General features: G+C 35.9%; 1 protein-coding gene across 2 annotated transcripts in view; it reads left to right on the forward strand.

Annotated features, from left to right (window-relative positions):
• The window catches only part of CWC22 (CWC22 spliceosome associated protein homolog), a 54,043-nt gene extending 41,159 nt beyond the window's left edge, over positions 1-12,884 (forward strand). For both annotated transcript variants that reach the window (XM_067549091.1, XM_067549092.1), the window contains exons 15-20: positions 3,530-3,607; positions 4,841-4,993; positions 5,312-5,439; positions 6,416-6,517; positions 6,607-6,806; positions 11,524-12,884. In XM_067549091.1, the coding sequence (XP_067405192.1) occupies positions 3,530-3,607; positions 4,841-4,993; positions 5,312-5,439; positions 6,416-6,517; positions 6,607-6,806; positions 11,524-12,119 (1,257 nt within the window). In that variant the 3' untranslated portion in view covers positions 12,120-12,884. The remainder of the gene's footprint in view (positions 1-3,529; positions 3,608-4,840; positions 4,994-5,311; positions 5,440-6,415; positions 6,518-6,606; positions 6,807-11,523) is intronic.
• Positions 12,885-13,566: the final 682 nt, after the last annotated feature.

Raw genomic sequence — 13,566 nt, forward strand, 5'->3', positions numbered from 1 at the left:
GCAGGACAATTGGCCGGGACCGCATGCCACAAGGGGCCACTTGGAGCTAAGTTGCTCGGGCTTCTGCTTCAGTCGGGCAGGGCGGTGTGTGGCGGGGCGTCAGCTTCGACGTTCTGTCCTGGGCCCCGGCAAGTCTAACGCCAGCCTTACTCTCTGGTTTATTTTGGCGAACCCCCTGAAACTTGCTCGTGGACCTCCAGCAGGCTGCATACCCCCAGTTGAGAACCTCTGTTCTCTAGGGTAAAGGTAGAAATGAGCATGCATTTTGGACAGTGCACCTTTTTTCTATCTTCTAACTTATCTTTCAGCTACCTAGACACAGCGACACTTACAAGTGGAGTGACTTTTTCCATGATATAAAATCACATCTGGAGTTAATGTTCTCCATAAAAATAAATTATTCACTTTACATGTGTGGGACTCGAGAACTCTAATACTTTTGAAATACCTAGTTACATCATGATTGGAAAGGTTGTGTATTCTCCGTCATTTAAAGCTTGATAGTCACTTTTTCAAGCCATTTGTGCATTAGTAGATAAAAACATTTGAACTATATGGTATAAAAAATGTTTATAAAATTAAACTAATTCTCACTGCCTTTTTTACACAAATGATGGATTTAAAGTGCAGACCGTTGGTTTCTCAGGCATTATCAGAAGTATTGTTATGAGCATAAACTACCGAAGTAACCTTTAAAGCTATAATTGAAGTTAAAATTGCTATGTGAACTTGTCACATCTCTCTAAAAAATAATTAAATCATTTCAAAGTTTGTTAATTTTTAATCTAGAAGACAGTTACTGTATACCTAACCTCAATTTGTTTTGATAACACTAGTAAGAATGTCTTTGTGGGTAAATCTATTTTCATGCACATGGCTATTCAAGATATTTTCCTAGAAATCGTAATATTTAATTAAAATGTTAAAATATTTAATTACTGTAAACCACAAGGGATATCAGTGTTGTAATTGCATTTAATATGAGGAAAAAGTAATTGGTTTTGCAAGTCGTGCTGACTTTATTAGCAATGGCATCAGCACTTTACCCTGCTTTATTGTTTGAAAACTGATTACAGCATTACTGTAAAACAGGAGGGTAATATAAAAAATTAATATGCATTTTAATATATCAAGCTAACACAACGTGACAGTGTTGAAAAGAGTGGCCTTAAACACATTTGTAAGTTAATTTTTTATACATTTACTGAATATTTTAAGATTACTTTTTTCCTTCTATTGTTTAACACTGAATAGATGCCTTTATTGTATGTATGTATGTATTTATTTATTTGTGTTTTGAGCTTACTATGTAATGGGTAAAAAGATTCCTTTTAGGATTTCACAATAGAAGGAATGGTACAAATAGTACAACTCTTACCAAATTTAAATTATATATGTCTAGCTTTTTTTTTTTTTTTTTTTTTTTTTTTTTTTTTTTAAGTGCAGTGGTAGTTAAATGATTATTTCCTATTGATGGGAGCAGGGAGAAACTTTTTTTTGTTGTGACATCTCAGTTTTGAGAAAATAACTATGGATTAGATCAGACATCTGCAAAAATCTTCAAAGTTGACATTTAAAAACAATGTATTTGGGAACTACTATCATAACTTGGTTTTATATTAATGAACTAAATCTTATGGGAAAATAAAAAGTTAACTTAAACTGAACAAAATACACTGCTGTTAAATGCACTGTCTATCAATTTATGTGAAAGTGTTTGCTTCTGTTGTCTTAATATTAATTATTTTAAAATATTGTTTAAGTTGCTGCTGCAGGGGCAGATTGTGGACTGGTTTACACAATTGTGCAGTGGAGTAAGGCGGTGTAAGGTGCCCCCATACTCGTGTATGATGGCTACCCAGATTAGCAGTGCAGGAGGAGAGAAGCGATGTCCTGTTCCCACATCTCACTCCTGCACAAGTGTACCTTCCCCAGTGTGGAGCAGAGGAAAACAGGGAAGACGATTGTGACTCAGTCATGATCTCCTGGTTTGCTTCAAGGGGCAATGCAACAAAGCACTCCGCATGTTAGTGCTTGTGGCAAATCCAAGATTGAGTCTTACTGTTTTTATATAGCTTTTGTTGGTGTACAGTAATTAAAGTGTACAGAAATTTCTGATTTGGGACAAAGGAGGTTCAGATGAAAATAGGTTTGTTTCAAATTGATTTGATCTGAGGTAATTTAACTTACTCTTGTTTATCAGTTATTCTTCTAAATAATTTATTACTTGTATAATTCTTCAAGAACACTTTCATCTTTATCATCAGTGACACTAGAAGGTTCTCTATGTAGCAGAATAGAATGCTGCATAAAAATATCTAAACTGGAACTGTCAAATGAAGCGTCATTTTAAAAAAAATCTTTATCAGTAATATATTTTGACAATCAAAAATAAAAGAATTAAAGAAACAAATGTACTTTTCGAAATTTATATGGTGTCTTTTTAGTTTTAAAGTTTTATCATCTTATATATGGGTTTCTGGTGTTGCAAAGAAACTTGAAAAATTAAAAATAAAATCTAAACCTATTATAATTTTTGGCTTTTTTTAGTTTTTTTGTTTTATGTTCTGATTAGGTTTTATTAAAATCTAATTTATTATCTAAATTATTCAACAGTTACTTCATTGTCATACAGGAAGGGAATAATTTTAGCCATTATTTGGGTTAGCATAGCAGTTTAGAATAGACAGGAATGTGAATGAGTGAGTAATTTAGGTCCCAATCCTGCAAAGGCTTGGGCTTGGTCTACAGTTGAAAGTTATATCAGCATAGCAGCATCACCCCTGAATAACGCAGCTGTGCTGATATAACCCCCTAATGTAGATGCAGTTCTACCAATGGAATAGTGCATCTACCCTATGGGGTTATGCCAATATAACTATGCCAGTGTAGTCTCTATAGTGTAAATGTATCCATTTACACATGCTTATCTTTGCACACATGAGTAGTTCTACAGAAGTCACTACTCACAAATGTAAAGTTAAGCACGTTCATAAGTCTCTGTAGGATCAAAGCCTTATATTCTGATCTTGAGCATCCTCAACTGCCATTTACTCTCACTTAAGTTTGGCTTTATTCTATATTCATTCATTTTTTATGCCCCTTTTCTCACTGTATAAAGGGTATCAGTGCTTTAAAAGTGGTTTCCCTTTTTGCAACCCATTGTCTTGCAGTTAAATCAAATGTTGAATTTGCGATTACATTATTTCTTTAGTAAGACTGTACAGGATTATAAATTCACTGCAGGTTTGGGCAGGCGGAGAAGTTTGAATAGAGAAAGTTATTATCCAAGCCCCAAATACTTTCCAAAATAGTGGAAATGCAGAAAATTACTGAAATTGCAACTCCTCCCCCCCCCCTCCCTGCCCCAAACCACCACTAAACTTTTATTTTTAAAAGAAAATTTAAGTTCTTGTTTCAAAGATGGCATCCATGTGAAAATTCCTCTTTAATATTTTGGCATTTATTGAGTGGATTTCTGCTACTAAGAGAATTTATCTACAAGAATTTTTGTGTTATCTTAAAACAGAAAGAACTCTGCAATATGATCCTTGACTGCTGTGCTCAACAAAGAACATATGAGAAATTCTTTGGTTTACTGGCAGGGGTGAGTTCCACTTTTAGACTTCAAATTTTACAGCAAGAAACAAAATTAGTGTAAAATGGTACTAAAAGTCTTCATAGAAGCATCTGATATTTTATGATAAATAAGTCATTAATTGTGTGTGGCTTTCTTGTTCTGAGTTGAGATGGTTCGATTCGCCATTAGATGGTATAATAATTCACAGTAAAGGCAGAATGGTAGCACACTTTATACCTGTTTTTTTGTTTGTTTTGTTTTTAATGTTCCTATCTTGTAGAAGGGATGGTCCAATAATGGCACTATATAAGTGCAAAGTACTATCCTTTGTTATAAATTATTTTCTTGCAGAAGCAGGAAGGATATGTTGGAGTCCTCCATTGTTTCTCCACTTCATTAAGGTTGCTTAATTAGTTTATTTATCAATTAGGATGGCTTGACTCATTGCTGCACCATTCTCTCAGTAAAAGAAATAAATCTGTCTTTTGTGTGTGTGTAATCGGTTATTACCTTTGTTATTTATTTATTTATTAAGTAGCAGTTTTCCTTTTATTCCACCTGTAATTTCAATGTAGTCGACTCTAATTTAAAGTTTTACATAAGTAAAACTTTTGATATCCTTACAAGGATACTTACAATTACAGAAGTTTCATTAATTTTTAGATAATCAGTTTTCAGAAAATGTTACTGCTGATGTAGCTGTGTACAAAGGAGCATATTTCCTCTTTGTTACTCACCTAGTATTAACAAATATTTTTCAGTGGCAGTCTCTAATAAAGTATTATGGAATTCCTAACTAAATTTCAACATCTAGGATTATTATGGAGCCAAGTGCTTTCTTGGAATTGCTGTTTCTGCCTAAAATTTCCTGACTCTAACTATGCTCCTTGCTACTTCTCTAATTTCAAATAAACTTGCAAAGATGTATTTTAAAATATTATATCCTGTGGTAGTGTATTAAGGGGTCCCATCAGGTGAGAATACTAGAAATGAGATGTTGCAAGGTAAAGAAATGACCTTATAATTTGCTAGTAACAGGTCAAAATTGTTAATTATTGTTTCATATTGCAAGGTTAGTTTCTTCTGACAAACTGCTAAAGGCAATATATTGATCTTTACATTCCATTTAAAGCTATTTTTCCTTTCCTTTTTAAAGGAGAGACTTGTATAAAATGTTTGTGTAGGTTGGTCATCTAGTTCTAAATGTTTATTATTTGTTCTATTTAATCTGGTTGTCTTAACTGTACAATGTTATTTCAGCGTTTCTGCATGTTAAAAAAAGAATACATGGAATCCTTTGAAGCTATTTTCAAAGAACAGTATGATACCATCCACCGTTTGGAAACAAACAAATTGAGAAATGTAGCTAAGATGTTTGCCCATCTTCTGTACACAGATTCACTTCCCTGGAGTGTAAGTAGAAAAGGGCTTTGTCCAGCGTCTTTCTTCAATACCTAGTATGTAGTGTTCAGAAATAAATTACAGTATATCATGCTTGGTGTCAGGGATATATTTTAAGTCTAGGTTTTTAAAGCCTGAGATTTAACCATCTGACTGTCTCATGGAAAAAAAAATGTTGTTTTAATTGATGTTTTTTCAAAGTGCATTGCTGTAGTGTTGTGGTAAATATATTACTTCTACATACAAGCCAAAGGATGAACTCGATCTTCTAATAATAAAAATAGAAATGAGTATGTGTGTTTAAGCTGTGTTTTTTCTTACATTTTTCAGGTCCTTGAATGTATAACACTGAGTGAAGAAACTACTACATCGTCCAGTAGAATTTTTGTCAAAATATTCTTCCAGGAACTTAGTGAATACATGGGACTTCCTAATCTTAATGCAAGATTAAAGGATGAGTAAGTTGAAATTTTATTTGGAGCATTGTCCTTTGAATGCTTTCACCCTGTAAGAGTACATACAGAATCTCCATTTTCAAGTGTAAGCTTACTAAATGAAAGTATAAAACAAATTATGGCCCCAGTCCTGCAAAGACTTATGCGTGTGCACATTGACATCAGTGTGACTAGTCAGAGTGCATTAAATATGCATAAAATATTTGCAGGATCAGGACCTGTATTTTCTTGGTTTTGTTCCAGTGCTGTTTCAACTTGCACAGTAACTTCCTGAGCTGACGCACATTTATTTGTATGCATCACTCCTGAAGGCTGTGGGGCAGAATAGTCCTTTTTTTGGAAGAGCCTGCAAGAGATCTCAGAACTATTAACTTTGTATTTTTTTTGTAAGATTAATTTCTTAATTTTAAGCACAATAACTAACATTCGTGTGTGTGTGTGTGCGTGTGTGTGCGCGTTCGTTCAGTCCAGTACTTACGCAACAGTGAGGATCCTTCCAGCTGTTCAGGTTATTTCTTGAGTATCTAAAGTTTACTCCTTTTCAGGAGCTATTCTCTTCTATTATAGTAAAACAAACAAGCATTCAAAACTAATTTAAGCCCAAACTTTGACCTACCTTAGGGCCCAATTCAGTGGAATTTCTACATGGAGAGCTGCTACAGAATCAGGCCTTCAGAGTTATCATAATCAGACAGGGAAAGGCTGTCTTTTTTTTTTTTTTTTGTCTTTTTTTTTTTTTTAATTTAACCGCCACAGTTAAGAAGAAACTTTAAAATTCTACTAATGGAACATTTATTTTGCTGGACCCACAAAAACATTGCTTTTTTCATCCATTGCAGTATCCGCAAAAAGCAATGCATGAACAAAGATTATTTTTGTCATGTGGGATTCCTATGATTTATTTTTCAACAAATGCTTGTAGGAATTCAGAATAGTCTGCTGCATGAGGTTTAACTTCAATGTTTTATATTTTTATCAGAACACTGCAACCTTTCTTTGAAGGATTATTGCCTCGGGACAACCCAAGAAACACTCGATTTGCCATCAATTTTTTCACTTCCATTGGTCTTGGAGGACTAACGTAAGAAATCTTTTTTGTGTGTGTTAATCCTGATTTGACATTGCTTGACTTTCTAGTTAAGGATTGAGATTGTTTTTGTTACTAATTAGGGATGAATTACGGGAACATCTGAAAAATGCACCAAAGATGATCATGACACAGAAACAAGATGTTGAGTCATCAGATACCTCATCATCTTCCTCAGAGTCTGACTCCTCCTCAGAGTCCAATTCTGACAGCAGCAATAGTAGCTCAGGATCATCTAGTGGCAGTGATTCCTCTTCTCGCAGTGGCCACAGCAGTGACTCAGGTATTAAACAGCATCTATCATTTATCTCATTCTCTTTTTACTTTGGGCACTGATATATTTATCGTGAGGAAAAATAGCTATAGTTGATATTTAATTTTTTATTGCTAAATCTGTGTTTTAAAAACTCCTGTCAGTAATTCCGGTAATACTCTGGAAGTATTAAAAGAAAATGAATTGCTTTCAATCCATAATAGTTTTAATTGTAGAGTGTTGAGTCCTGTTTCCAGAAACTCAAAGATGTATTTTTGAGGAGCATATTACATTGGAGACTGTTTCCTTAAACTGACCTATCCATTGTGTAAAGTTAATATTCCTATTTAATCTGATTCTTCTTGAAGTTTGTTTATATATAATGGCCTGGCACCTGCTTCTTTTTGGCAAGATTATCAGTGAACTGTAAAGGTTAACACACCTGATTTTTAAGTATAGACTTGTCTCATGTCTCTTCTTGCTCTGTCCATTGGACTCCAATCGTCTTTTGCTTCCTTCCCTACAACCACTGTTGTGTTGTTTCATGTGTCAAACAAGGGATTGCTCAATTCTCTGCCACTTCTTATCTGGGTCTAGGTTTCTGAATCCACTTTCCATTCTTCTTGCTCGGAAGCAGTATGGTGTGCTGTTATAATAACCAGAGGTCCTTTCCCTTGAGAATTCTCCAAGAAATATGAAACTTTTTTTTGACCATGTGTTATACAAGAATGTAATGCATTATAGTTAGTATTTTTCTGATAACATCATCTTCCTGATGTAAAATCTGCTATTTGACATGAAGTATAATAAACATTGTTAATCTAAAATGTACCTGTTAGTGTAATTTAGAGTACTTAGTCTTATATAGTGTGTTGGAAAAGCAGATGATGGCACAGCATGAACTTCTGTAGTTAGGAAGCTTGCTGATTAAAAGTTAATTTGATTTATATTATTATTTTAGTAGTGAAAACTACAATTAATAAAATAAGTACACAGGCAATACAAATTAGGAATGCATTTGTTTTCTGTTGCAAGCTTACTTTACAAAGTCTGAATTGATTGTGTATCATTATAAAGCTATTGCATTAATGACAACAAAGCACTAGTAGAAGGCCCAGTTTAACCAGGTCAGAGAAGCATAAGTTCAGCAAAGAGCCAGATGGCTTCTGCATGACAGCTGCAGCTCAGCTGAGCTGCTTGATAGGAACCAGAGAGGTAAGTCCTTAGTGACAAACCTACTGATTCTGCAGTCTGTCAGTGTGAGCATGCTTTTTGTAAATTTAAGACATTCTGTTCTACTACTTTGTCCTTTTTCCATTCAGAAATAGATTAATAGATGCATTTTGATCATCTCTGCAGTATGCTTTGATTTATATGCACCAGAAGCAGGAATGTGGCAAAAATAATTAAATACAATGTTAAATGTAGTAATTCCCCGAGATAATCAGATTTATTTTTTGTAACTTTGTATTCACTCGTCGTTTAAACTTCAGTATTTTGCTAGAAAACAAAGGCTAATTGTTGGTTGTAACTCAGGTTCGTCACATTTTGCATCTTTCCATAGATTATAATGAGAATTTCCTAGTAGCATTCTGAAAAGCATTTCCCAGAGGAATATATTGTCAGCTGTCTTACCAGTGTAATACTGCTCTAGCAATTAGACCTGGCACATAAATGCTGCTAGGGAAAAATTTCTTGCTAGGAACAATTTAAGAATGTGTGTGATCCCTGTGCCTATGGAAACTTTATACATATATGATGGGTTATGGGCCAGGAATTAGAGAAATTCCACGTTTCTTACAATAGAAAGGAAGTGAACCAGATTTTAAAACATTTATTGTGGAAAGGGTGGTGATGGTCTTCAGGTAAATTTCCAGGGTGAACTTGAAAAGAAAATTGAAAATTACTTCAGGTTCAGCAATATGTGCTGAACAGAGAAGAAAGGGGGCACTCAGAACATAATACTGAACTTGTCTTTTACTGTGTCCCCAATATCTCCCCTGCCAGCTCAGCTATGATTCTTGAGAGACCACCACTACCAGTGTGTAGTCTGCTGGAGCATCAAACTTGCCCATAGTCAAATAAGTCAGTTGTTTTTTATCTATTACACTACTTTACAAAGCCTCCTTTTTATTTTTTACATTCAGTAGAGGTATAATAATGAAAAAGAAACTGTATTTAAAAAACTATACAACATATTTTAAAATCTGTGACTCCCTATGGGCTGGTTTTAACATGCCATCAGAGAAGCACCAGCAACCTCTATCTGGTGGCACTCCCTCTTCGCCCCTCACTGGGCACTGACCCGGCTGTGTGCCCACCCCCCCAAAAGTTCCTCCATGCCCCCAGTTGGGCCTGCCCCACAGTTTGGGGACCTCTGCTCCTCCTTTTGGTGACCAATCAACATAATGATACTGATAATTTTGGAAAAGTCTACCATATCTGTTAATTCCCCTGAATACTAAATAGGTTCTTTATTGACAGATATTAGTAGGTATGAAGAATAAAACCTGTTCCACAATGGAGGTGTAAACTAGTCTGGAAATCTAGATGTTATTTGAAGCTTAGCTTCCCTGTGAGGTAAATATAGAACTTGGATACATATTTTTTGAGTGGGATGCAAAGAAAAAACTCCCTTGCCAGTTAGCTCTTTTTTAGCTGCATTGTCAATGCTGTTCTCAAGTAATTGTAGCACAAATAAACACTTGCTTAATGACTGTTAAGATTGCATCAGGACATATCCCACCCAAAACACTTTAAAAGCATGAAAATAAGGAGGAACGTGTCCGACATTCCTTGCTGCCCTCAAATTGTCTTCAGTGCTTTCAATAATATACTTTAGGAACTCTATAATGCTTTCACTTTCATCTGCAGCAGATGGTGAACTTGCCCTATTCTGTGCTTGGAGGAGGGGCATGAGCTGGGGGATCACTGGAAAGGCTTCTGGGTCTCGTCATTCTCTAAGGCAGGCTGAAGTTGGTGCCTAGGGTCATTTGGTGGCTGTACCCTGTGCCTTGGTGCTGTGACCAAGCCCATGCTGCCCACCTGCTACAACCAGCTGTCCTCGAAATGGGCCACAGAGTCGCGGTTTCGTTGCTTCAATACCACTCCCACAGCTTTGTCATGAAATGCTCCAGCATCCTTTCTCTTCCACTCAGGATAACTTGAACAGATTACTGCAGGGAGTTCTGCCCCTTTTGGATTGGGGGACTTTTGTGGAGGGAGGAGTATGCTTATGGAGGGTGGATGATCTGGTTAAGGACTGGGAATTGGGATTCCTCCTGAGTTCTTTTCCCAGTTCGGGGTAGTGAATATGATCTAGCGTGTTAGAATAGTGAGCTGGGAATCAGGACTCCTGGATTCTATGCCTGTCTCTGCCACTGACTCCATGTATGAATATGGGGATCTGTGCAACGGTCCTGCTCTCACCATTGCAATAAATCCATGTGCTGTACATATGGGTACAGTGTGGTCACCAACAGGGATGAAACCCAGATCTCAGCTCCAAAAATGCAAGCCTCTAGCACAGGGGTGGGGAACCTTTTTTCTGCGAAGGGCCTGATGGTGGTACGCGGAAGACAGCTGAGTGTCTGCCGCCGAAAAGGGGCAAACGGCGGCAGGGTTTTGGTGGCGGGCACTGCCCCCCCCACATGGAACCCCGCCACTGCGAAACCGTGCCGCCACCGAATTCCTGCCAAATTCCCCCCCGCCGCCAGGGCCGGACCAAATGATTTCGTGGGCCTTATACGGCCCGCGGGCCGGAAGTTCCCCACCCCTGCTCTAGCACAAGGAGGCAAAGGAGAATCTTTGTATGTCATCAAGGCTTTTATCCTCTGACTGGGTGGCAGCCACATCTTCAGAGATACCCTATACTCTTGCATCTCCTATGTTCTTTAGCCATATAATACAAACAAAAATTTTGCTTAATGATTGCTAAGGTTTCTCAGAACCTGGAAATATGACACTAAGGGAAACTAATGGTGACCATTATAATTCTTAAATCAACAAATTGGCACTCACATTCCCTGTATTTGGGAAGTTATTTTGCCTTAAGAATGCAGAGGTTTCTGATAAGATTGTGTTAGATTGAGTGTTTCATGAAGTTGGAGTTCACATTTCTTTTTATCTGTTGGAGATGCAAGTGGAAACCTTATGTTGGATGGAGCGTAGTATTGACAGCCCTGTAGGCAATATACAATGGGAAAGAATGCAAAAGATTTTTTTTTATTTCCAGCTTTTTTAAAATTTTGTGTGGATGCAGTGTGTCCAAATGCAACCTTACTGTCCCTAAATGAAGTTTTTGTTTTGTATTACTTTAATGAGTTGATGTATAGGCTAGCAACAAAGCCTAGAAGGTGAGGAAATAAAATATGGGGAAATCTTGGGAGTGATAGCCAGTTTATCAAATTTCTTTTTCCTTTGGTTTCCTTTAAAGAGTTCCTTTATTTTTTAAACAAAAAAATCTGTGTTTCAGACTCCCATTTAAAAATAAGCCCCTTCTCTTTAATTAATAGAGCTGGGGCAGATTCCCTCAACATGTTTTGGAGAGACTCAGATGAGGGAAAGAAATATAAAACTCTAGACTCATTTATTTTGAACCCTGTGGCATGACAAGCATTTAAGAATATAAAATTTTGGCAAAACATTTCTCCCAAAAATGTCTACATAATATAACATACTAATTATGCATAATTAAATAAACTGTATAAATTAAAAAATGATTAACTCATCTGTGTTGTACTTCCAGATGCTGCTAGAGTAAAAAAGAAGAAGATGCAAAGGAAAAATAAAGCACTGGATAAAGTTGCCAGGAAAAAACAAGGGAGTAAAAAGAAACTACTTGAAAAGAAAATAGAAAGGAGGCAGCAGGAAGATAGATATGTTGTTGAGAGAAAGTCAGAAAGAAATGCTGACAGAAATTTGAGAGATCCAAATAGGAGAGATGATGTATCTAAATATCACTATGACAGAGATGATGCCACTGACAGCAACAGTTACCGGAGTGGAAAGGACAGATATCATGAAAGAAATATGGATTTAGAAAATAAACACAGTAATTCCAAAAAGAAGAAAGCAGAGAGAAGAACTTCCTTTTCTGACAATGAAAAGGACAAACACTGGACTAAAGACGATGTACATCATAGTAGGAAAAAGGAGAGGTCAAAATCTAGAGAAAGAAACCGTAATAATTCAAGTCCCAGAGAGGAAGAAGAGCAGGAAAATCAATATCGAAATGGTGCAGAGAAATGCCCAGAGAAGTATAGTCGATATTCTGACCAATCGAGGAAATCCAGGAAAAATGAGGACAGACGAAGGGAGAATTCTCCACAGAGGCGAAAATAAAATTATGCCAGAGTGTGAATAAATATGCTTTTCTGTGCGGTTGAAACTGTATTTTTAAATCTATTACTGAACTTTTTAAAAAGGAGCTTTTGTACAAAGTGCAGTTTTGTATTTGTAAAGTTCATTGGACTTAAGGTTTTCAGTACCACATCTTTTATAATCACTGTACTTGAAGAACCCTTCTGTTAAATTTCTTCCTTGGAAGAGCATTTTCATTTGAGAGAGAGAGAAACAGAAGCTTGCTTATGTTTTGTGAATAAAATAGTTAAGATCTCAGTGAAATGAATGTTTTTATCACTTAGCTTCAGCTGTTTTGTAAACGTGTTTATATATTATAGTATCTGGAAATGCTACTTTTTAGTTTTGTTTAGTAGCTGACAAGCAAAGCAGTCAGATTACTGTACAGAGGTAAGAAATTTCATATTTGTTTATATATAAAACATGGTCATCCTGCATAGTTTATGCTCTTAAACTGAAAACAGACATAACAGATTGAGGAGTCTGAAGTAAAATTGCATATTACCATTTGGTATAAAAACATAACATTTTCAAAAAGCTGAGCTGAAGTATTGTAAAATGTCATGCTATGAGTATAGTTAAAAATGTCAACTGGAACTATGAGTGATGTCTTCCTATTTCGGTGATGCGTCTTCTCAGTGAACTTCAAATTTAAGGGGTAAGGTTCAGATACAAGGGTTACCTGAGAATTGTTTTTCTTCAGTCTTATAAGCATATCAGCATGGACAGTGCAGACTGTATAAATACTTATCCAACAATAAAGACCCATACTGCATGTTCTTCATTTTAGATTCTTAGGTAAACTTGGAAGCAGATGTGAGCAGAGGCCTCTGAGTAATCAGATATAATATAAATTATTGGTTTTTTTCTTAAGACAAAATAATTGCACTTGTAAACATCACAGTTTGACGTTTTAGAAACTTGTTTTTATATTACTATTTAAAAATTTTTACTTCTGGAAGATTTTAGCTTCTCAAACCAGCCAGTCTTAGCTTGCTTATAAAGAGATTCTCTCCCAACCCCAAATTATTTTTTCAACCAGCGAGTTTGATTGAAGGTTATTCAGCTCTGATCTTTGTCACTACAACTGCCAAGCCTTAGCAGGACCTTTCTCAATAGGCACGGGGCTATATGAAGAAGTGGGTAATGGATACAGAAGATGCTCCAAAATTCCTTTCAGAAGTGCCAATAAGAGAAAAATTACATTCACAAAATGTTACATCAAACCAGAAAAAGGAGTTGTAACAACAGTTAGTATGAATCTGATAAACCCAAAATAGCTCAAGCAGTTAGATAAGTATATTTTCAGTCAAAATAATCTGGTAAAGATGGCGAGATAATGAGATATATCTAAGGAAACTGAGTGTCCTTTGATTTAAGGTATATAAAGAAATAGTGTTGGTACATACAATAGAAGAGTTTTACAAAA

This window comes from Emydura macquarii, unplaced genomic scaffold (assembly GCF_026122565.2).
Source record: "Emydura macquarii macquarii isolate MOO-44397 ecotype Brisbane River unplaced genomic scaffold, CSIRO-AGI_Emac_v2 contig_1253, whole genome shotgun sequence".
Classification (NCBI taxonomy): domain Eukaryota; kingdom Metazoa; phylum Chordata; order Testudines; family Chelidae; genus Emydura; species Emydura macquarii.